Genomic DNA, 26,286 nt, shown 5'->3' on the forward strand with positions numbered 1-26,286 from the left:
GGCACATTGGTGATAGTGGGCACATTGGTAGAACACTTGCTTAGCATGCTAGCAGCCCTGAGTTTGACTCCCAGTACCACACACAAATAGGCATGAGCATACAACCATGCACAAAATAACCCTGCTGAAAAATGGTCACAAGAGTCAAACAGACATTTTAATACTGAAGACTAAGGCTAGATCCCTGGGTACGTGGATAAAGTTCCTAAGGAACTTAAAATACATAAAAGCCGGGAATGACACCTTATGGCTATAACCCAAGCACTGCGAGTTTGGAAGCAGATGGAGTCATGGGTTCACTTTCCAGCCAATCAAGCTGATACAGCAGACTCTAAGTTTACTGAGAGAACTTGTCTCAAAAAAGAAGACATTCACAAGCAAGAAAAATACCCGAAGTCAACCTCTGGCCTCTACAGGCATACATGCAGATAAATTCATACATACATGCAAACACTCACAAAGACACTGCACAAACACCACACACACACACACACACACACACCCCAAACAAAATCTAAATGGTCCAGAAGCACACGAAAGCTGTTTGGTACCATCAAAAGTACATGAGGTATCCTATCTCACCTACTAGGATCTCTATCTATGGTTAAAAACACAGGCTGGAGAGAATGCTCGGTGGTTAAGAGCACTGGCTGCTCTAGCAGAGGACTTGTTGGTTTACAGAACTCATATGTTGGCTTGCAAATGTCTGTCATTTCAGTTTCAGAGGATCCCGTGCTCTCTTCTGACTTGCATGGCACCAGGTACATATACATATATGCAAACAAAACACTCATGTATATAATATTTAAAAAATTAAAAATAAAAACACGGATAAAACATGGCATGGTGACATATAGCTTTAAATCTAAGCACCCAGGTAGCCTGGGGTAAATAGTGAGACCCAGTCTTATTTTTTTTTAAATGACAACTAATTAAGCAAACAAACAGACCAACAAACAAGCCTCAGGCTTCAACAAGGCCAGGGGTAGCAACATGGACTGTGGATACCAACTTCTAGGGCCAACATGAACCATGGAGATCTTTCGAGGAGATCCAGTCTGGGTAGTGAACCAGTCTTCATCTCAGTCATCCAGAATTTGCTCAGAGCCAGGGTGGTCATACTGCCTGGGCCCAGAGGCCTTGTTGGTGCCTGTGGCCTGTGCTGCTGCCTAGGATTATGATAGTGTCCATGCCCTGTGCCATGGTAGAGGCCTGTGTTGACTTCCATGTTTGACTGCCACCAGAGGCTATGCTGGAGTCCATGCCACATGCTGATGCGGAAGGCCACGTGGATGTCCATGGCCTACGCTGCCACCGGAAACCATGTGGAACTCCATGATCTGTGCTTTCACTGGCTGTAAAGGGAAAGAATACCTTTTTTGCATTTGCTAGCAATGACTGCAAGCTCATAGTGAAGAAAGACTCAGAGAAGGCTTCTGTGGCAACCCCTAACCCTAGCCCACCCCAAAAAGTAACAGCCTAGATAGGAAGCCATTGAAGTAAACTTAAAAATTGTGATAAGGATACTGAAGTGTAGCTCTTCACAACTGATGGCTTCCAGTGGCTGTGGGAAAGGACTCAGGTTGTTTTCTGGTGGTTTATTTGTTTGTTTGTTTGGGTTTTTTGTTTTTTAAGAATCTAGCTACTGAGAGTTTGACCATGTTCCAGTAAGTATATGGAAAACATAAACAACTTTCTACCTTCTCTTCTTCTTCCTCCTCTTCTTCCTCCTTCTCCTTCTTTTTCTTTTGGTGAGGGAGAGGTCACATGAGGGCAGATCCGGAGGGACTGGTAAGTGAGTGTGATAAGGGGACATTATGTGAAATTCCCAAATAATCAATAAAAAATATTATATTGAAAAAAGGCCACAGACAACAGCAAATGCAGAGAAACTAAAATTCTCATAAATTGCTAACAGAAATCTAAAATAAATCTATATTTAACCACTTTGAAATGTTTACCACATGACCCAGAAGAAAATAAAAACATAAAAACTCTTATTCATTTGCAACAAGTCAAATGGTCTATAGACAAAATGTGCTGTATCTATATGTAAATCTTTAATTTATAATCAAAGGGAGTGACAGAATGACAACGCATGGGTGGACATTAAGAGCATCCCTGTGGGGCTGGGGAGATGGTGCTGTGGGGAAAGTCCTGGCAGCACACGTGTGAGGGTAGGAGTTCGAGTCCCCACACCCGTGTGAATGCCAAGCAAGCATGACAGCTCATCTGGACTCGAGACTTCCGAGAGGCAGAGACAAGACTCCCAGAGACAAGCTGGCTAGCTGGATGAGCTGAGCAGGGGAGCTGGGGTGCTTCGAAAGACCTGCCTCAGTATATATAAGGAAGAGAGAGACTGAGGAAGATCCCAACACCATCCTTGGGCTTCCACATGCATGGCCACGCATGTTCATCAGCACATGTGAGCACAGCTATACATATGCATCAACTCCCCACACACATTGTGATGTGTAAGGGAGACCAGATTTTACACACCACTCATTTGTATATGAAATGTTCAGAGGGGTAAATCAATGCACAAAGAAAAGAGACCAGCAATAGCTAAGGATTCTGGGTAAGAACTGAGAGTGTGTGTAAATGGGTTTACAGTACTTTTATGAAATAAGGCAATGGTTTAAAAGGACCTCAGAACTCTGCAAATTTACAAAAATGAGAGTATAATTAAAAGAAATGAGTTTTCTGATATGTGTATAATATACCTCAGGGTAACAGATTGGAATTTTGAATTAAAAGAAAACATTCATTTTAAACCTGATGATTCAGTTTTCAAAATATAAATAACTACATCAACAACATAAAGTAGCTTACTGAATTATCTGTAAATAACAGCATCATGCACATCATTTTGTCCAATAGGAGTCTCCTATTTTGTCATCCGGTTGGTTTGGAATTATAAAGATGGACACAGGCTCTCCTGTGTGTTGGGTACATGCTATCACTAATAGGGTCCCAAAGACCTTCTGACCTTTTCCTATTCTTTTTTAAAAGAATATTGATTGATTGATTGATTGATTGGTTGATTGATTTACTTATTTATATGTGTTTGGATGTTTTACTTGCATATGTGATTGTGCATGATGAGATTCAGGGAAAGGTCCAAGGAGGCCACAAGAGAGCATTGGATCCCCTGGGTCTGAAGTTACTGATGGTTGTGAACCATCATTTTGATGCTGAAAACCAAGCTCAGGTCCTCTGCCACAGCAATTAGTGCTTGTAAGTAATGAGCCATCTCTTCAGCCCCCTCGTCCTTCTAGATTTTTTTAAACAGGAAGCATTACTTTTACTATAAGGAAAATGTGTTTCAGTTTATTGGCAAGGCCATATATAGTGACCTTAAACAAGCTGCCTTGTTCCTTTGTGACTTAACCATGTCACCCGTGAATAGGAGGGGTGACAATGCCAACCTCAGATGGCTGTGGGAAAGACTAAGGTAGCTGATATTTGTGACGTGTTTATAAAATAATCTGACACATGGCATTTTATCTGCTGTTCTTTCCGTCATGGAAAGAGAAGAAAGAACACAGAATGTGTAGAGTTACTTGCCTTCTACATGGGGGAAAACCCTGTGTGGAAGGGTGTTCTGTATGAAGGCACTTATAGTAAATTTACCTACTTTTCATTTTCTCCGGGTTCGTTTCAGGTCGTGACGTAACTTGTCAAGGGAAAATGCTCTGGGGTTGGCTCTGACATAGATATCAACTGAGATGCAATCTAGGGTGAGCATACGCTATCAGCTCATCGTGACAAATATGTGGCCAAGTCCAGTGACCTGACGGCGGATGTGTGTGAGCACACAGGAGCAGGGCGAGCGACTGAACAGAAAGCAGATTCAGGCCAGGGAGGACTAAGCATGTGTATGAGATGGAAGAGCTATCCTGTACTTTCAGGGGCTCTGGGGAGTCGTAAAGAGAAAACAGGACATTCTAGGTCACAGGAACAATAGATGGAAGTGTGGGTGTTGGGAGCAAGCCCGAGGGTTGGGGGAGAGGGCACAGACATGCCAGTCTGGAACAGAGGAGTCAAGTTGAAGCCCAGCAAGAGATAAGCTTGCCCCGATAGCATGGCACCTAGCCTGCCAGTGGGCCAGTTGGCGTCTCTCCTCTAGGCGAATGGAGGATGATGGAGGCTTTTGTCCTTGAGTCCTCACAGGAATGAAAGTGGGTTCTGCTAATCACTGTGTGATTTGAACAAACCGCTCAGTGTATTTGAGCCTTCTGGCCTAAAGTGGGGACAATAATATCGTCGGGATTAGAGATATTTGTAAAATGCCAAGAATGATGCCTGCCACTAGAAAATGTTTGATCGCTGTTGCTAATAGATTGCAGCACAGATTGGAGGAGCAGAAGAAATCTGAAAGCAGATAACGCTGGCAGGGACCCTGAGTGTTCAGGAAGACCCCTGTGCCTGGAGCGGCAGAAAGGAGTGGAAATGACCAGCCACTTTCTCCACACATTAGAATGAGTTCCTTCCTGCAGGTATTCACACAGGTGGAGGACTGGCAGTCAGAGCTGTGGCAATACAGTAAGAAGGTAGGTTACCGTCGCGCTGCCTGGGTCAGGTCCTTGACTTCCCCACTCTCCAGCTCCATGTCTACGGGAAAGTCACTTCGCCATCCTTTCCCTCATCTGGAGACTGGAAACAACTTGAGCACTCCCATGAGGATGCTACTGTCGTGTGTGAGCAAACAGGCCTTAGAGCCGTGAACCACCCGAGCACGAGCAGGTCTAAGGGGCGTTGTTTTGGATTCTGTGAGGTGATTTTGAAGCCACACTAGTGAGCTAGGCGGGAAGCTGGAGGATCAGGAGCATTTGTTAGTTCTTCCCAAGCAGGTTTTACCAAGATCAAAAATGGGAGGCCAGCTAAAGGCCAGGAAGTCAATGACAAAGTTTCTGGGCAGCAAACCCTGCCACAAAGTTGACTGTGCTCACAACCCTGGAGCATCCAAGGCCAAGCCTGGGCCCTTAAGGAGACAGTGGGTTCCAAGAGAAGGCACACCCATCATATGCAGCACACTGGCTGGCCAGCAAGGTGAGAGTTCTGGAAGAAGCAGCAGGGTCACACAAGAGGGGAAAGCCTCGGCTTTGATCAGCAGGGGCCATCACTATTACAAGAGAAGGGGCCATAAGCAGTGGCTGGCAGCTATCACCCAAATAAAATGTCTATTTTTCTCTGTTTAAGAGTACAGTGGTCTTGCTGGGTGTGGTAATGCACACTTTTAATCCCAGCAGTCAGGAGGCAAAGGCAGGTAGGTCTCTGTGAGTTTGAGGCCAGCCTGGTCTACATAGTCAGTTGCAGGACAGCTAGGACTACTTAGAGAGGCTCTGTCTTAAAAAAATATATATACAAATATATGATAAAATAAAATATTTTTTAAAATAGAGGATATAGTGGTTTGGTTTTTTTTTTATTCCAATAAGAATTGAGAGGTCAAAATTGGGGTATGTTTAGGAAAAGGTTATCATCTAGAAAAATCACGTTAAATAAAGTCATCCACAGAAAATGTGCTCGTAGTCCTGACCAATCAAAGTAAGGATTACATTTTTTAAATTATTACAGGATTAGGGAGATGGCATGGTAGGTAAAGGCAGTGACTGTGTTTGACCCCTGAGATCCAAAGGTGGAAGGAGAAACCCAACTCATGAAAGATGTATGTCCTCTGACCCTCACACGTGCCACAGCAGGAACACACACACACACACACACACACACACAAATAAATGTAGTACTTCATTTCGTTTTAAAAGATATTTGTCCCAGTTGGATTTCACTGTCATCTTGACACAACTTTCTAGAGTCATCTGAGAGCCTCAGTTGAAAACTACCTGGATCAGACTGTCCCCTGACATGCTGGTGGGGACATGTTGGTTGTTAATTGGTATAGGAAGGCCCAGCTCATTGAAAGTGGTACTATCGCTGGGCGGTGGTGGCGCAAGCCTTTAATCCCAGCACTTGGGAGGCAGAGGCAGGCGAATTTCTGAGTTCAAGGCCAGCCTGGTCTACAGAGTGAGTTCCAGGACAGCCAGGGCTACACAGAGAAACCCTGTCTCAAAAAAAACAAAAACAAAAACAAAAACAAAAAACAAAAAAACCCAAAAAACAAAAAAACAAAAAACAAAAAGAAAAAAGAAAGAAAGAAAACAGTACGCTCCCCAGGGAGGTAATCCTGAACTGTACAGTAAAGTTAGCTGAGCATTAGCTGGCCTGCAACTACATAGGAGAAGCTGGGAAGATGCTGGCTCACTGGTTAAGAACACTGGCTGTTCTTTCAAAAGTCCCAAGTTCAATTCTCAGCACCCACATGGCTGTTCCCAACAGTCTATAACAGGATCGGATGCCCTCTTCTGGTGTCCAGCGGGACATGCAGGCAAAGCACACATTTACATTAGATAAGTAAGTCTTTTAAAAAAAAAAGACTTTCAAAATAAACTAGAGGTAAGAAGACGCAGCTCAGCTCAGGTAGACATCCTACTGGGTTCAGCAGAAACTAACTTAGTGATGTCTTAGTCTGCTAACAACATGGAAGCAAGCCAGGTTAGCAAAGCTAATTCTGCTAGGATAAATAACACTGTAAGCATACTTGCATTTTGTTGTTGTTGTTTTAAGATTATTTGAGCCAGGCAGTAGTAGCACATGCCTTTTCCCAGCACTTGGGAGGCAGAGGCAGGTGGATTACTGAGTTCGAGGCCAGCCTGGTCTACAGAGTGAGTTGCAGAACAGCCAGGGCTATACAGACAAACCCTGTCTCAAAAAACAAAACAAAACAAAAAAAAAAATGAAAACAAAAGCAAAACAAAAAAGATTATTTGAAATATGACTTTATTCTGATGCTAAACCAAAAGAACAGAATGGGAATGACGGCCACGAACAAGATTTCACCACTGAATATTGTGATGTGACCGCAGTAGTCTTGTCTTTGAAATCCAGGAAGGAAACAACTCTGCCTCATAGAGCTAAATATAAAAGTCCAAAAGAAAAAAAAAATGAAGGCATGTTGAACTGCCACATTCACTCTTAAGTCCATTCATCTCCATCAGCATCCCAATGGAGTACTGGACCTGCTTAGCTAAATAAGGTGGCGCACGCGCTGCACCCCTGACATCCCAGGACAGTTGCTAGGAAACTAGACTCCTGACGCAGGCAGGGCGCCAGCTTCACTTTCTCACAGGTCACCATCCTCATCCGGGAGAGGAGTCATCTGAGCAACCTCTAGATCGTGCTCGTACTGGGCTGCCAAAGCGGGGTCCATGACCACCTCAGGCGGGGCAAGGGCGGGCATGGCCACCAACTCCACGCTAGGATCTCCGATGAGCTTTCTGGCAAGCCAGAGGAAAGGCTTTTCAATGTTGTGGTTCCTTTTAGCAGAAATATCATAGTACTGAAGATTCTTCTTTCGGTGGAAGACAATAGATTTTGCCTTCACTTCCCTGTCTTTAACATCCACTTTGTTGCCACACAAAACGGTGGGGATGTGTTCACACACGCGGACCAGATCTTTATACCAGTTAGGAACGTTCTGGTAAGAAACTCTGGATGTTAGGTCAAACATTATAATGGCGCCCTGGGCTTGGATGTAGTAGCCATCGCGCAGACCCCCGAACTTCTCCTGGCCGGCTGTGTCCCACACGTCGAACTTGATGGGTCCTCTGCTGGTGTGGAAGGTGAGCGGGTGCACCTCGGCGCCCAGGGTGGCTACGTAATTCTTCTCAAACTCGCCCGTTAAATGGCGCTTCACGAACGTCGTCTTCCCTGTGCCGCCGTTGCCCGCCAGGATGAGCTTGAACTGGACCTGCCGCTCTCCCTGGGCGGCCATTGTTGCGATCCTTCCAGAAGCGTCTGTCCAACTGAAGCTGGAGAGATGGCGGAAGCGCCCATACTTGTGTGTGTGTGTGCGTGTGTGTGTGTGTTTACCATGGGCCTCTGTCATGGGGGTAGAGAATTCGGAACAATAAAATGAATATTTTACAAAAAAAGCATCATCAGGTTTCTGCATTACCAACTCACAGGGAAAACCTGTACTGGATTTTAGAGATGTGTTATGAGAACAAAAATTTCACCTCTGTGAGAAAGAATGATGAGCTATGAAGCAACGGCATCGTGACAGTACAGTGTTTTGAAGCTGAGGACTAAATTAAAAGGAATGACTATTTTGACACATTATCCAGAAGTCTCCTGCAACTATATAATAAAAATTAAAAAAAAATCAATCTTTTCATTTAGTCATATATAGTGGTCCATGCTTTCAGTCCCAGCATTCGGGAGGCAAAGGATCAGAGTTCAGTTACTCTCTACAACATATCAAGGCTGAGGCCAGCCTGGACTACATGAAACTCTTTCTTAAATAAGTAAATAAATAAATAAATCTTTAAAATCACATTCATACACAGTTTTAAAATACACACACACACAAAATACTGCTTGGGTTGACAATATGACTACAGCTAGCTCCTGGGATCTTTAAGAGATCAAAACACTGGGCAGCAGTTAAGAGCACCGAGTGCTCTTCTAGAGGTCCTGAGTTCAATTCCCAGCAACACATGGTGGCTCGGTACCATCTGTAATGGAATCTGATGCCCTCTTCTGGGGGAGCCAGGAGTTTGTTCTACCTCAACCTGGCAGTAAAGGACATTTAGGAGTCAGAGGCAGATGGATCTCTGTGAGTTCATGGGCAGTTGGTTTATGTAGTGAGTTCTAGGAGCCAGGAAAAGCTACATAGTGAGACTCTGTCTCTAAAAAACAACAAAATGAAACAAAACCAAAAAGAAACCTTAACAACCCTAGTTGGAAAAGCCCTGGAAAGGCCATTCCCAGGCCCAGGTAAGGGGGAAAGCCCACTTCCGCAGGAAAGCCCACTTCCACCTCCTGCTCTAAAACCTGCTGACTCTGTGCACTGAAGAGCCTGAGAGCTAAGGATGGCCTTTACATATTTACACGGTTAAGAGAGGGAAAAAAAGCAAAGACTGTTTGGGGTTACATGAAAATGATATTAAATTCAAGTTTCAGGGTCCACAAATTTGGAACACAGTCTCCATTCTTAGCCATGTATAACTACTTTGCAGTTTTGGTAGTGGTACTGGAGACCATAGGGACCATAAATCTTAACCTATTTAAGATTTTTAAGTAATTTTACCTAAACCGTGTGTGACACTTGCTGTAAAAATCCCCTCTACACACATTTTTGGAGACTCGCTGAAATGTTAAAATAAAGATATACTGGAAGGTGAGAACACATTTAGAACTAGGTATCAAGTGTTTCCTAGAAGGCAAATCTGGTCTAAATGATACCCCTGTCTGTCTTTCAGCCATCCAGGACCCTCCGGGCTTAAGCATCAGATTATCAAGGGAGATGGGCTTGCTGATCCTGGAAACAACTTGTGTTAGAGACAAGGGCATTCGATAGAGGAAGCTGTGAGTGTTACCTGGAAGGGGTCTGCAGGCCAGCCTTGCCAGGTGGGCCTGCAAGACAAGAACTCCTATTTTAGCCTAACAGGAGGCTACATAAAGTCAGGGATACAGATGGGCATGCATACTCCAGAAATTAAAACCAAGGACTCGTGGCTGAACCTGAGGGGCAGAAGCTGAACCAGCGTGGAGCCTGGAAATTGGCTGAGGATCACAGGAGTGATTAACACAAGGCAGCAGCACTTGACCTGGGTTGGTCATTATTCTCACGTTATAGATGAGGACTCTGGGCCTCTGAGGTTCTATGCTTCTCATCCTAAAAGAAGAGAATTAATAGTGGTTGACTCCAGACAACAATAATAACAACAACAATGATAAATAATAATAATAATAATAAACAATAATTTTCCAGGGTTTCTCTGGCTGTCTTAGAACTCACTCTGTAAACCAACCTGTCTTTGAACTCACAGAGACCGCCCTGCCTCTGTCTCGTGAGTGTTGGGGTTAGAAGTGTGTAACACTGCACTGATACACATTCTTAACCACATCCAAGATGTCATTTCTTGTCTATTGTCCCTCACTGGCAGCAGTAGCTGGGAGGTAGTGGCTCAGCCTGTAATCCCATCATTCTGGGATCATGAATACAAGGTTATCCTGTTTCTAGAAACAAAGAAATAACAAATTAGTGTCCGCGGAAACAAGGAGTAGACATGAAGAAGTGAGGTATGTCTCAGGTCCTGGGACTGTCTGGCCACTCTGCGAAGAAGTGGTAAGGACTTTGTTGACATTGGGGACTCTTGAAGCCACCTCAGACAAGCCATAGGGCAGTCAGTTAAGTGTTAGATATGTCACAGACAATAATTCCCATAAAAACTAGATAAAGGAGACAAGGAAGATCTAGGCCTTATGAGTCTGGTCAAGGAGCTTGGCCTTCAAGCCAGTCTTTGGGTCATGGGAACAAGGAACTATAAAGTCTACAAAAATCTTATAAACCTCCTATGCTTGGTATATTTCTAACTATATCTCCAATATCAAGACCAGCACCTCTGGAGGCCAGCCTGGTCTACAAAGTGAGTTCCAGGACAGTCAGGGCTACACAGCGAAACCCTTGTGCATGAGAGGTGCTGGTTATTCTTTTTTTTTTTCCCAAGACAGGGTTTCTCTGTGTAGCCCTGGATGTCCTGGAACTCACTCTGTAGACCAGGCTGGCCTCGAATTCAGAAATCTGCCTGCCTCTGCCTCCCAAGTGCTGGGATTAAAGGTGCATGCCACCACTGCCCAGCAGACAAGCACCTCTCATGCACAAGGGACTTATTAAAATTTGCTGAATCTACAAATGGGTTTGAAATATATATGCATTTTTGGAGACTGCAGAGAAGCCTCAACAGTCAAGAGCACTTGCTGCTCTTGCATAAGACCAGAGTTCTGTTCTATTCCCAGCATCCACATGGGGGTTCACAGCCATCTATAACTCCATTCCAGGGTGTGATAGTTTGTATTTGCTTGGCCCAGGGAGTGGCACTATTTGGAAGTGTGGCCTTGTTGAAGTGGGTGTGTCACTGCGGCTATGGGCTTTAATACCCTAGTCCTAGCTGCCTGGAAGCCAGTATTCAACTAGCAGCCTTTAAATGAAGATGTAGAACTCTCAGCCCTGCCTGCACCATGCCTGCCCAGATACTGCTATGTTCCCGCCTTGATGATGATGGACTGAACCTTTGAATCTGTAATCCAGACTTAATTAAATGTTGTCCTTTATAAGACTTGCCTTGGTCATGGTGTCTGTTCACAGTAATAAATCCCTAACCAAAACACAGGGTATGGTGGTCTAAATAAGAAAGGGCCTGCCGGGCGGTGGTGGTGCATGCCTGTAATCCCAGCACTCTGGGAGGCAGAGGCAGACGGATTTCTGAGTTCGAGGCCAGCCTGGTCTACAGAGTGAGTTCCAGGACAACCAGCACTATACAGAGAAACCCTGTCTCGAAAAAACCAAATCCAAAAAACCCCCCCCCAAAAAAAAAGAAAGAAAGAAAGAAAGAAAAAGAAAAGAAAAGAAAGGGCCTTACAGGACCATAGATAAGAATGCTTAATCATTAGGGAATAGTACCATTTTAGAAAGATTAGTGGGTGTGGCCTTGTCAGAGTGGGTGTGGCCTTGTCGGAATGGGTGTGGCCTTGTTGGAGGAAGTGTTTCACAAGGGGTGAGCTTTGTGGTTTCAAAAGCCCATGCTAGGTACAGTTCTCTCTCTCCCTGCCACCTGTGGATCAGAATATAAAGCTCTCAGCTACTTACTTCTCCAGCACTGTGTCTGCCTGTGTGTACCTACATGTTCATGATAATAGACTAAACCCCTGAAATTGCAAGCAATCCCCCAATTCAATACTTTCTTTTATAATAAGAGTTGCCATGGTCTTGGTGTCTCTTCACAGTCAAAGACCATTGACTAAGACACAAAAGAGCCAATGCCCCCTTCTGACCTCTGCAAGCACCATGCTCTTAGGAGTGCATGCACATACATGCAGGCAAAACACACATAAAATGATCAAATCTAATATAGATACCATATATATCAAATTTCATATACATGTGTGTGTGTTTGTATATACACACACATGTGTATATATATATATATATATATATATATATATATATATATATATATATATATATATATATATATATAAAACCAGGTACTATGTTTACACGGTTCAAAAATTAACATGATACAAAATGCTAGAATGAAATTCTTATCACATCTTGGTCAGCAAGTTCCTCTCTTAAGAGACAAATGGGTTTTATGGTTTTTTTTGAAGTTTTTTTGTTTGTTTGTTTTGTTCTGTTTTCAGAGTATGAGCATGTAGAAGCAAATAATACACGATGTGTGTCAACTCTTTGGGGGAGGGGGTGTTTAGAGACAGGGTTTCTCTGTGTAGCCCTGGCTGTCCTGGAATTTACTCAGTAGACCAGGCTGACCTTGAACTCTGAGATCTGCCTGCCTTTGCTGGGATTAAAGGTGAGCAACACCACCACCCACCACCACCACCATCACTGTCACCATGCCCCATGTGTCAACTCTTAACTCTTCCCATTCCAATACATTTTAACGTAAGTTATAGCATAGTGTGTATATAGTGTTCATTGCATACTGGGAGAGATTCTTTGCTACCCTTTCTATGGATCTTCCTATGTCTAATCAGTTTGCTGTTGTTTGCATTTGGGGCACCCCACAGAGGCTCCTATACTGAAGGCTTGCTCCCCTATTAAAGCAGTAGTTCTCTGGGGGAATGATGGCGTTATGAGAGCTCCAGTCTCACAAGCAGATTAATCCATTGATGGGTGCACAGTTGAATGAGCTATTGTTATTGGGAGGGGAAAGAAAGAGTGGAGAGTGGAACCTAATCGAGGAAGTGGATCACTTCCAGACAGACACCCCAGAAGGGTATGTCTGATTTCTCCCATCTTGGTCGCCTTCCTCTACATCCAAGCACTATAAAGTTCTGCCTTAACTCAAGAGAAAATGGGATCAATGGAGCCAGTTGACCTTGGACCGAAACATCAGAAACAATGAACCAAACCACTTCTTTTAAAAATATTTATTATTTTATCTAAGTACACTGTAGCTGTCTTCAGATGCACCAGAAGAGGGCACCAGATTTCATTATGGATGGTTGTGAGCCACCATGTGGTTGCTGGGACTTGAACTCAGGACCTTCAGAAGACCAGTTAGTGCTCTTAACCGCTGAGCCATCTCTCCAGCCCAAACCACTTCTTTTTAAAGAATTGTTTCTCTCAGGTGTGGTGTCTCTCCGAGACCCTAAGCTGGCATCACGCAGCTGTATCACCACCTTTCAGTCATGGCCCTGTGGGTGTGTTCTTTACTTGGTACCAGAAATTACTACTACCAGAGATTACTACTGTGACATACAGGAGTAGGGTGTGGAAGTGATGGATGAGGAAAGCAAAAGATCAGAAAATCACAGTGAAAAAAAAAAAAAGAAAAGAAAATCACAGTGACGTGATTTTGCTTCTTTCTGTTAGCAAGAAGTCCCCATCGCACATGCCCTGAAACAGTCATTGATGGAGGAGGTGACGCAGTCTAATGAGGGACACTGGGCTTTGGGGTCAGCAAACTTACATTGTTCCTTACAACCTGCTGCTGGGAGTGGCTGTCTTTTGACCCAGGCAACCTCTACCTTGGGGAGTTCAGCTCCGCCCCAAGGATCACCCCAGCTGGGCAGGTGGATTGTTTACAAGCTCTCCAGGAGGAGTGGGGAGAGTCACAAGACTTGAGTATCCAGCCACTCCCCGCCACCTATGGTGCACAGTTCTGCTTTTAATTAAAAGTTCCCTGGGGGCTGGGGCGAGGAACTGGAGTGTCCAGGCCGGTTGAAACTACTGGGGTTCCATCTAGGCGACCCATATTCTTGCTGGTTAAAGGTTTTTCAGGCCCAGCCTCTTGGGGTAAGGGAGCACTCATACCCCAGTAAATAAGCCCGGGGTAGCTCTGAAAGAAAGCCCAGTTCACTCATCGGTTCCCCCCCAGAGGGTACTCTAGCAGAATCCTGCCTCAGTTAGTACCTTAGAAGGGGTAGATGTTTATGGTTTCTGTGGGAAAGAATTTTAGCAATATCTGCATTCCCTTGGACAGCTAAATGCTTCCTCTTGGGCATTTCACTTCTGGGCTAGTCCAGTAGTGATCCGGGACTGTGAAGATTATAATGGGATAATGAATTCTCACACAGACCCAGAAGTGTGCTGGAGAACTCAGGGTAGAGGGCAGGGTATGCCAGGCATTCAGGTGACCACTGAGGGTCACTGGGGAAACCCAGAGGACGGGGCTCCTTTGATATGTTAAATAGACACCTCAGCTGTTTTTCCCAGGTTTGAAACTTAACATCTGCAAAAGCCAGAAGAGGCTGTCATACCCTCCGGAGCTGGAGTTCCAGAGGGTTGGGAGCTGCCGAGTGGGTGCTGGGGGCTCACCAAGAATGATCCTCTGCAACAGCAGAGCCATTAACTGCTGAGCCATCTCTCCAGCCTCCAATCAATTTTTAAAAGTTAAAAAAAAAAAAAAAAGAAAGAGATTTAAAATGGACGCGGTGGCGGCTCAATACGCCGACGCTAACTGAACTGTAGACACTGAACGCGTGAAGTCGACGGTGTGAATTAAACCTCAGGAAAAGCCCCGTACATCAAATGCTGTGATGACAAGGTAAGAAGAGGGGGGCAGGAAGGAGGCCCAGAAAAACCCAGGAGCAGCAGGGGCAAGATCGTGCCGGAAGGGTAGGCGTGGTCCAGCTCCGCTCATCCAAGAGCTTCTTGTCTTAGTCCCGGCTCCAGCCTTCAGCTGACCGAGACCTTGGAAAAGCTCCTTCACATCTGTGTGCTTTCTTTGCTTTGCGATATAAAAGAAAGGAAGGAAGGAAGAGAGATGAAGTGAGAACAGGAATGTACCTCCTGATGACTTGAGTCTACAGTTTGCCTCTGGACTCGACTGGAGGAGGAGCAGAGGAAAGCGAGAGATAGGCAGAGCGCAGATATTTCCCGGGGCCTTTCCCTCCCCTCCCGTTGTCCAGCTCCGCATCCTGCCCTCCCCTTGACCTCTAGGTCTTTGTTCAGCTTCCATCAACCTGGAAGTCCATGCCTGTAGGACAGCCAGTGAGGCTCGGATAAGGTCAAGGTCACCAGGCGGCCCCCGGACAGGAGCCACGTTTTCTGATGTTACTCCATTTCTAGTTAGTTGGTAGACCTTGGGAAAGAAAGCAGCTTGAGAAAAACGAGGAGAAACCCACTGCAACCTCTCCAGGCAGAGAGGGCTTTTTCTGTTACGTTCTAGTATCTACTTATAAAGAGAATATTCCCTCATTAGCGTTCAGTAGCATCTGTAAGCTTCTCTCCGGTAGTAAGCTTCACTCGATTAACTACATACACTTTAATTTTTTTATTGTAGTGAAGCACACTTTTTTTTTCCCCACCGTTGCCATTTTAAGTGAACCATGTTGTGGCCTTAATGGTTGTGCAGCTGTCACTGCCATCCACAGCTATACAATAGAGAACACACAACAAGTGCAGAATCCCAAATGTTCCTGTCCACAGCCCCTTACATCTGCATGTACCGTGGAACTGCTGCTGGCCCCTACTCATCAGTTTTATGTTAGCAGTTTGCTCTTGCTAAATGCAAGCCTTTGCTGGAGGAGATAAGCTAAGAGAACAGAGCATGGTTCATTTGCAGGAGACTTAGGTGATTTTGCAGCTCGCAGGGTCAGTATCTCCATGTTTCATCCCTGCAGGCTTAAATCCCCACAGACTTGGACATGGAAGACACAGTACAGGGACAGGAACACAGTGCTTCCCAGATTTGCTGTCTTCCAGCTCAACAGAATTCCCTTGTCCCACATCCCAGGGCCACATCACAGATCGAAACGTTATCATTAGAGAGTTCTCAAAATTCTCAGCACAGACGGACAGCCAAGGATTCTTCCCAACACAACACCAGGTGACACTCGCTACTCCCTGTCCAGTGATATGTTGAGCAAGACGTCCACATCGGGGCCCTGACAGTGAGGCCAGAGGTCTGCTTGCTTTATATATAGGGCAATTCGAAATGACGTGGGTCCTTTTCTCATTCTGTAGAAGATGAAAACGTGGAATCTGAAAATGTTTAGAATTGCTTTATGTTTTATTTTGTTTTGTTTTTCCTGACATCTAAAGGATGCTTGGAGGTAAAGAGAAAGTACAGGAGTAGAGTACAGTTTATCAAACAAGAGAGACCAGTGAGGGGCAGGAAACGGGGCTCCTGCCACATATTCAAAAAGGCCAAACCCCAGAGAATAGCTTTAGTCCCGCAGACAGGGAGAAATTACATGATTTCCCCCTGAAAGCCAGAAGAGGGCAAAACCAAATAAAATGCAAAACCTTTCCACCCCAAGTATTCTCCCTCCCTCCCTTCCTCCCTCTCTTTCTCCTCCCTCCCTTCCTCCTGTCCCCCCTCCCTCCCTCTCTCCCTCCCTCCCAACTCCAACTTCACTACCTACAAATGTGTTTCTAATGTCCACATGAAGTCCTTGGGCATCATCTCTTGTGTTTCATTCACTCTAGAGCATGCAAGAAATAGTCAAGAACAGAGACACAAGAAGGAACCGGGTACAAAGGCCCAGATTATAACACAGGAAAGTGGTTATGGCAGAAGAGGAGGAGGGGGGGAATCTCTAAAGAGACAGTCACCTCCTTCAGAGAGAAATGTATTCCTTCTGAAGATTTACACTGTAGGTTCCTAAGGAAGGAAGGAAGGAAGGAAGGAAGGAAGGAAGGAAGGAAGGAAGGAAGGAAGGAAGGAAGGAATTAATTCCAGGGAAGATGTAATAAAATTTGGTGGTGATGATGTCACGAGAAACAGTTTCTCTCCCTTTGTAGCCCAGGCTAGCCTGTAACTCACTGTATAGCGTGGGTTGGCCGGCACTTGCTGCAGTCTGTCTGATGCAGCTTCCTGGGTGCTGGGATTATAGGTATAGAAGAAAACAACAAGACAAAATACATTTTTAATGGTAAGAGAAACAAGCCTGAGGAAAAAATTAAAGGGCAAGCAAGAACTGTGCTGAGATTTTAAATTCTGAGCTAGACGTCACTGGGCGATGGATGGCTTGCCTAGCCTGTGAGAGTCAGCATCTATCCAGACATCAGCTTGTCCTCTCCTTGCAGAAACTAGGAGTACATACAACCATACGTACATGTGCTGACATGTTTAGTCAGATCAAACCAAAAGTTAATGCTGTGGACATTCTAACAGCAGAACAAGATTCACAGAATGTTATTCCACCCCTCAAATCTGATATTTAAAATTTATTAATTTTTAATGTGACTTCATCTATGCTCATATTGGAAGCATATTTTATAGCTGTTCAAATGTCTGTGATCTCTGGAAGGGTTAAACTTTTACTTTTACTGTAATTTTGACTTTCCAGCTCTTTTTATTTTCAAATATTCCACATCTTTGCTATATGCGTACTTGATCTGTTGGTTTCTGAGAGATATGTTCCCAGGGATGGAGATTTGTAAGCTTCATTTCTTATGGTAATGAGATTTGCCCCAATTATTCTGAAAGCTTGCTATGGGAGCATGAGGACCGATAGATATTTTATTTTCTCAGTGGATTGTGACTTTTATGACTAGTGAAGTGTGTCTCCTTGACATTTTTGAGTTAAAATATCTTGGACTTTAACATTGTTTTATTTTATGTGTATGAAGATTTGCCTGCATGTATGTATGTGCAGCAAGCACACAGTGCTGAAGGGGGCCAGTAGAGGGCCTCAGATCCCCTGGAACCAGAGTTAGCAGTGAGCTTCTATGTTGGTGCTAGGAATTGAACCAGGGTCCTCTGAAAGAACAGTACTCTTGACCACTGAGCCATCTCTCCAGACCCTCCCTGATATTTTAAATGATTTTTTTCTTATATATTACTTTGTGGAAGGTCAATTTTTTTATTCTTTTATTTCATGTATGAGCACACTGTTGCTGTTTTCAGACACACCAGAAGAGGCCATTGGATCCCATTACAGATGGTCGAGAGCCACCATGTGGGTGTTAGGAATTGAACTCAGTACTCTGGAAGAGCAGTCAGTGCTCTTAACCACGGAGCCATCTCTCCAGCCCCATTTTTTTTTTGTTTATTCTTGATCTTGTTCTCCTTTGTTCTTCACCCAATTTGTTCATCATCATTTTTTTTAAATTGTATTCATTTTTATTTTACATGCGTGAGTATTTGCCTGCATGAGCACCATGTATACCTGGTGCATGAAGAGAACAGGAAGAGGCTGGACCTTAGGTTACAGACAGTTGGACATAACCCTGTATGTGTTGGGAACTGAACCCAGGTTCTCTTCAACAGCTTCCAACGCTCTTAATGACTGAGCCATCTTGACAGCCCCCTTCATTACTACTTTACAATGCATATTGAACCAACAGTAAGAAAAAAACCCTGTAATTAAAAAAATTTTAAAACCTAAACAAAAGTCTCCTAGATCAACAGAACAGACTCTAGTTACAAAAGCAAACAACAACAAAACTTCACAGATGTATAACTTACAAATTATAAAATTCACTTTTCAAGTGTAAAGTTGACTCTGTCTCTATGGTCCATTTGAAAGCATCTTTATTCCTTGCTAAAATAGTAATGGATTCTGCTTCAGGCCTGAGTGTATACGGTCTTTCCCAGCTATAAACCCACAGATGCCTAAGAATCTGAGAAAGGAAAGAAAGGGGGAGAAAAACCAATTATGAGGAGCGCGTGTTATATGCACAGTGGAGAACCTTCCTGCCATGAAGAGAAGATTGAATGAGGCAGGCAGAGCTCTGTGCGCTTGAGGCAAGCCTGGGCTACATGGCAGGTCCAGACAAGCAAAGTGTGCAGCGAGGACCTGCCTCAAAGAAGAAAAACCAGGGCGCTGCATACAACTGAAATAATCATTTCAAAGTGAACCAAGCCAGTCTCAGAAAGATACATGTCATGTTTTCTTTATTACAGTGTCTAGATTTTATATGAACACTTTAAAAATCTTTGTAAATTAGATCAGTATAGATATGGCTGGAAGATAGAAGTGAAGCTGTCATTCATTCATTTATTTATTTATCTATCTATTTATTTATAATTTTCCAACTTGACATACCCTTGAGTCCTATGGGAAGAGGACATTTCAACTAAGGAATTACCCAGATTGCACTGTCCAGCAGCAGCCAGCTCTGTAAGAGATTGACTTGGCAGATGATTGACATAGGATAGCCAGGTCCACTGTGGGCAGCATCTTCCTTAGGCAAATGTGCCTGGTCTAAGAAATCTAGATAACCATGAGCCTGTGAATGAGCCAGAGCTAGCCAGTAATCAGCAGCTACCTCCACGGTTCTTGCTTTAATTCCTGCTTGATCTTGTCCTGACTTCCCTCAAGGATAATTTTACCCCTGGCTGGGTAATCTGAAATACACACACACACACACACACACACACACACACCTCTTCAAATCTTCATTTCTGAAAAGCCATCTGTGGCTTATAGTCCCTAACCATTCCTAACTCAAGGTGGCTGCTTATCTTTCTGGTTTTTTTTTAAGATTTATTTATTATATGTAAGTACACTGTAGCTGTCTTCAGACACATCAGAAGAGGGCGTCAGATCTCTTGTTGTGAGCCACCATGTGGTTGCTGGGATTTGAACTCAGGACCTTTAGAAGAGCAGTCGGTGCTCTTAACCACTGAGCCATCTCTCCAGTCACGCTATCTTTCTGTCTTACAGATTCACCTCTCTTGGACACTTCATGAGATGGAATTACACAGCACCGATGGCTTTTAAACCTTCCTTCTCTTCCTTAATATGCTAGTTTGTAATCCATTCTTGTTGTATAATGCCCTCTCTGTGTGGAATCTGATATTGTAGTTACTGGTGAGCATGTGTGTTCTGCTTCGAGTATTATAAATGATGAGGCAAGACCTCATAAACGAGTCTTTGGTAAAGGCATGTTTTCTTTTCTTGGATAGATCCCTAGAAGTGGAACTGCTAGCTTCTTTGTTAATTCTGCCTCAGTTTCAAGAAACTGCCAAAGTATTTCCCAGAGTTTGCAAGGTAGGGGCCATTTTTACTTTCTGGAGGATGAAGTTATTGACCAGTTATTGACCAGTCTGTGCCTGTGGGCGGTGCCAAACAGGTGGTGTTGTGTTCATGCCCACTAAAGTGCAGAGTCATCCTGGGTCTGCGTTTCTGCTCAGAATGGATTCCAGTACTGTTTGTAGAGCAAGGCACGGACTGCAACCCACACATGTGGAGTCACCTAGAGCATCTCGGCTGCTGGGGCAAAGTCACAGAAACGACTCCATATAGCTATCCCTCCGTGTCCAGGGCCATGGGTTCCAGGACGTTGTTTCCAACCGTAAACATCAAATCCACAGGTGCTCAAGTCTCTTGTTTGAAATGACAAGTATCTCCTATGACTTATGTCTATCCCCATGCCACAGCCCACTATTTATTATAAGTTATCTCTATGGGCTGGAGAGATGGCTCAGTGATTAAGAGTGCCGACTCTTCTTCCGAAGGTCGTGAGTTCAAATCTTAGCAACCACATGATGACTCACTGAAAACAGCTACAGTGAGCTAGCGGGGCTGGAGCCAGAAGAAAAAGTGTCTGAAGACAGCTACAGTGTTCTTACATATAATAAATAAATCCTTTTAAAAAGATTTTTAAAAAGTTATCTCTAAAAGCTTAATTCAATATAAGTGCCACAAAAATAGTTGTGATACTGTATTGTTTCTGGAATAAACTAACTAACTAAGGAAGAAAAGTCTGTCCTTTTTACAGATACTTTATTCCTCTACGTAGAGATCAGATCCAGAGCCTTTCACGGACTAGGCAAGTACTCTACCACTGATCTACTCTTGCTGTCCTGAGATGCATGTTTTAAAAAGGATTTATTTATTTTATTTTATATATATGGGTGTTTGCCTGCATCAATTTACTTATACCATAGGCATGCTTGGTACCTGGGAGGCCAGAAGAGGGCATCAGATCTCCAGAAACTAGACTTTTCTGGTGATTGCGAGGCACCATGTAGCTGCTGAGAACTGAACCTGGGTCCTCTGGAAGAGTAGCCAGCATTCTTAACCACAGAGGCACCGTCTCAGTTCCCCAGATACAACTATTTTGGTGGAATATTTTTATTTTAATCTGTGGTTGTTTCATCTACGGATATAGAACCGAAAGACACAGAAGAACATCTGCATATGGGCGGGGTCAGGAGTGAATGCCCCCAAGAGGCTGTGGCAAAGGAATGGAGGATCAGCTGATGGGGGCGGGATCAGGAAGGACTGAAGGATCTCTCTGAGGAATTAGCCTGTGTAGAGGCCTGAGGGATGAGTCCTGGGTACTCGGGCCTAGACCGCGTAGAAGAAAGCTGAAGAGAGAGACATAAGGGCTGCATGTCCTTGTCAGTCACAAACTTATCCCTAGAAGATCCCGGAGCTGGGTTCCGTTGCTTGTGCACCTGCAGTCAGTGATGATTGGGGCTTTACCTGTGTCTTCTCTGAGTTGGGTAGGCCATCCCCACTCTGAAAATGAAGAGCCACGTCAAAGTTTGCAAAGTGATGAAGGAGGGCTGTCAGGGCGGTTCAGTGGGGCTTACCATATAACCCTAATGCCTTAGTCTCTGTGCTATTGCTCTGAAGAGAAACCATGGCCAAGGCAACTGTTACATGAGAAAGCATTTCACTGGAGGCCTACTGACAGTTTCAGCATTTTACTTCAATATCTCTATGGCAGGAAGAAGGGAGGAGGGAGGCGTATAGGCAGACGCTGCATGCTGCATGAGGAACTGAGAGCTACATCCTGATCTGCAGGCAGAGAGAGAGAGAGAGAGAGAGAGAGAGAGAGAGAGAGAGAGAGCTACCCTCAATGAGGCACTTCCTCCAGCAAGGCCACAAGTCTCTCTAATCCTTTTAAACTGGTCCATTCTCTGGTAACTAAGCATTTAAATAAAATAGCCAATGGGGGCCATTCTTATTCAAACCACCACCTTCCACTTCGGTCCCTTAGACTGGTAGCCACATCATAAAAAGCAAAATGCATCCAGTTCAACTTCAAAAGATCCCATAGTCTATCAAGACCTCAACAGGGTTTGAAAGTCCAAAGTTCAGTCTTTTCTGAGATTCAAGGCACTCTTTTAACTGTAACCCTCTGTAAAATCAAACTAAAGAAGCAGATCACATACTCCCAACATACAATGGCACAGGATGGACATCACCATCCAAAAGGGAGGGGAGGGAGCCTAGGGAGGGAACATTGGACCAAAGCAAGCCGGAAAACCAGCAGGGCAAACTCCAGATTCTGCAACTCCATGACAGATGTTAAAGGCACTCCCTCGAGACCCACATTCTTCAGAATATCTCAAGAATGGTCTCTAGGCCACATACTAACATTCTTCCCCTGCAGCCTCTTGAGTTGGGGAATTATGATCCATTTCACCCTTAGCTCCACTGTCCTCCATGATCCTACTAGGATGGCCCAGTTAGTCGACTTGCTCCATCCACGCCATCTACTTTTCTAGTCCAAAGTCCCAAAGTCTCCAATAAATAACATGGCCAAGCCTGTCGCGTCGATACCCTGCTCCTTGTACTAACTTCTGTGAAGGGACAACATGACAAAGGCAAATATTACAAGAGAAAGTGTTTGATTGGGGGCTTGCTTCAGGTTCAGAGGTTAGACCATTCTCAGCACTGCAGCACGGAGGCTTGCAAGCAGATGCTGGAGTGGGAGCTGAGAGTTACATTTCAATCTAATCTGGCCCAGAGAGAGAGAGAGACAGAGACAGAGACAGACAGATACTCTGGGCTTGGCACGGGCTTTTGAAGCCTCAAAGCCCACCCTCAGTGACAGACTTTCTCCAAAAGGCAGCATTCCCCTAATCCTTTAAACCCTTTCAAATAGTGCCACTTTCCAGTGAGGAGGCGTTCAAATTCATGAGTGTGTGTGTGGGGGGGGAGGCATTCTCATTCAAACCACCACACCTGACAACAAGAAGTCGACTCCACATAAAAGTGGAAACAGACAACTGATTACACAAAGTTGTCCTCTGACCTTCACGTTCACAGGCATTCAAGTGTATGCACACATACACACACATACACATTATTCACACCACACACACACATCACACACATACACATACACACACGTACACACACACACCACACACACATATACACACATACACACCACACATACATATAAATGCATATACACACATACTACACATACACATACATACACACCACACACATATACACCACACACATATATACCACACACATACATCACACACATACACATGTACACACATATACACCACACACACATATACACACATACATACCACACATACATATAAACGCACATACACACATACCACACATACACATACATACATACCACACACATATATATACACACATACACACCACAGACATACATACACACACATACACATACATACCACACACACACATATACACATACACATACCCCACACACACACACCACACATATACACATACACATACCCCACACATACACACCACACATATACCACACATACACACATGCATACCACACATACATACACACACCACACATACATACGCACCATATATACATATACACACACACATACACACACACCACACAAATATCACACATACACACATGCATACCACATACACATACACACACCACACATACACACCACACAAACGTATACATACCATACACACATATACATACACACATACACAAACACCACACATACACCACACATACACACCTGCATACCACACACACATACACACACCACACATACATACCACACACACATACACACCATACACACACATACACACACCACACATACATACCACACACACATACACACCATACACACATATATACACACACCACACATACACATACGTACACACATACCACACATGCATACACACATCACACACACACACACACACACACACACACACACACACACACACACACACGGCACAGAGTTGTTTAAGTCACTCATGTACACAAGGGAACACCAAAATGTCCCAGGCACTAATGCTCTTATTTCAAGCAGCAGTCCGGAGCTCATCGGAGGACCAGGCAAAGAACTGGCTGTTCCAAAATCAATGGCATTTTGAATGGGACAGAGGCTCGCGGAGGAAGCGGTCTTAGCTGGAGACTTAACTGTAAGTCATCATCATAAATAAAACTTGTTTCATTGGAACTGTAATAAGGTTCTTGAGGGTGCAGTGAGCTGAGGTGCTCAGTGCAGTGTGTGGGTTTTGCTGTCAGAATTTGACTAATGCGGAGTTAGTACCATAGCTATTGACAGCAGAACAAATTTCTATGGAAATTACTTTTAATATTGAATTACTACAACTTAATAGCCACATTTTTAAAAAGATTGGTGAAGTCAAAGAACGCTAGCAATTCTCATCTTTCATGAAATTAAAGATAGAACAGCAAACAGGGTGGGCAAACCAACCTATCCATGAAAAACAGTTAATTCATTTTCTCTTGTTGCTAGAAATAGTATAACAAGGCTCCAGGTAACGTTTCTTCTCTGCCTTCATTTATCTCTCTCTGTCTATTCAGATTTTGTAGCAAACCATTCTGAAATGAGTGTTTGGAACAACAGATACATAGCAGCATCCTGGAAGGGGGCGGTCCTAGTCAGGGTGTGGGCATGGCCATGTCTGCCCAGAGCTTGCTCTGGGGCTGCTGGTGCCTGCCTTCCTTCTGTTTGTCACCTGGAACAAGGACAGGAGGAATCTCTAGGATGTCTTTTACCAGGGAACTGATGTCACTAAGAGGGTAAGACTGGGTTTAGTTTCTAGCACCCATGCCTGCATCTCCAGCTCCAAAGGATCCAGATCTTCAGGTACTCGAAACCTGTTTTGTCAGGTAAGGTTTCATTTTTGAGGTCTGCACACAAAAACATCTAAGATTTTGTCTCTTAAGAACAATTTGTTTTTTTTTTATAGCTGGGAAGATGGCTCAGCTGTTAAGAGCACAGAGTGTGTGTACTTGCAGAGGAGTTTGGTTCCCACAAGCCTAGTACCGGCATTAGACAGCCCTACAACTGTCTCTTGGTTCAGATCTATATGATGTGATGCCCTCTTCTGGCCTCCACAGGTACTGCACTAATGCACAAACCACTGTCAGACATACTCATCCATATATATACATAATTAAAAAAAATTTAGCCAGGCGGTGGTGGTGCACTCCTTTAATCCCAGCACTTGGGAGGCAGAGGCATGATGATTTCTGAGTTCGAGGCCAGCCTGGTCTACAAAGTGAGTTCCAGGACAGTCAGGGCTACACAGAGAAACGCTGTCTCGAGAAAACCTTAAAAAAAAAAAATTAAGGTGGGTCCCATACCCAGTAGTAGATGGCTAACACAAAGCAAATTCAAAGGATTTTTGAAGATATTTTTTCTCTCATATTACTTTGTTGGGGCTTCTCCTCCTCTTCCTCTCTTCTTCTTCCTCTTTTTGGCCTTACTGATCTTTGATTTTTGTATATTATGGTTCCTGAATCTGAGGTTCAATGTGTGTGTGTGTGTGTGTATCTTGAGTTTGTGTGGTGTGTGTTTCTCATGCTTTTTCTTAGTGTTTTATTTTTCCTTGTTTGTTTTTTTTTCTTAGTCCCTATTTGTTTGGGTTTTTTTCTTTTTTGCTTGCTTTCTTAGGAGAGAAAGAAGAAGCAGAGTTGGACAGATGGGGAGGAACTGGGTGGAGATGAGAGAGGGGACACTGATCAGAATACATTATATAAAAATAACTTTATTTCTAATAAAAATAAAGTAAAAGAATTTATAAGCTGGAGGAAAAACAAAGAAAACACACCCATGTGTGCACACAAGCACATACACATGCATGATACATGGGCAAACATACACACACACACACATAATGTATGCGTGCACAGGCCACACATATACTGTGAATCGACAACATTTCTGAGTCCTGAGTTGACCGAGTAGATTGCCTTACTCATTTATTATGCTAGATTGCCTTACTCATTTATTATGCTAGATCGCCTTACTCATTTATTATGCTAGGCCATGGCGCTCGGTTGTTTTTTGCTTTTGACCTGGCCTTATGTTATCCCAGCTGGTTTTAAGCTCCAGAGATCAAGCGTCACCCTCAGCCCCTGGCTAGCTACAAGCCATGTGATGTCACGCTGTCCTGCCCGGTTGTTTGATTAAAACACTAGTCAAGTTGTTTCCACAAAATATTTTGAAGATATAATTTACATGATATTGCTAATTTAAGTGG

The 26,286-nt window shown here is 44.0% G+C and overlaps 1 protein-coding gene across 1 annotated transcript; it reads right to left on the reverse strand.

Moving 5' to 3' along the window:
* Positions 1-7,174: 7,174 nt before the first annotated feature.
* LOC127677759 (GTP-binding nuclear protein Ran-like) lies at positions 7,175-7,834 on the reverse strand. Its single transcript, XM_052172773.1, has one exon. It carries the CDS (start codon positions 7,832-7,834, stop codon positions 7,184-7,186), a length of 651 nt encoding a protein of 216 aa, XP_052028733.1. The 3' UTR covers positions 7,175-7,183.
* Between the last annotated feature and the right edge of the window lie 18,452 nt (positions 7,835-26,286).

Source organism: Apodemus sylvaticus, chromosome 1 (assembly GCF_947179515.1).
Source record: "Apodemus sylvaticus chromosome 1, mApoSyl1.1, whole genome shotgun sequence".
Taxonomy (NCBI): domain Eukaryota; kingdom Metazoa; phylum Chordata; class Mammalia; order Rodentia; family Muridae; genus Apodemus; species Apodemus sylvaticus.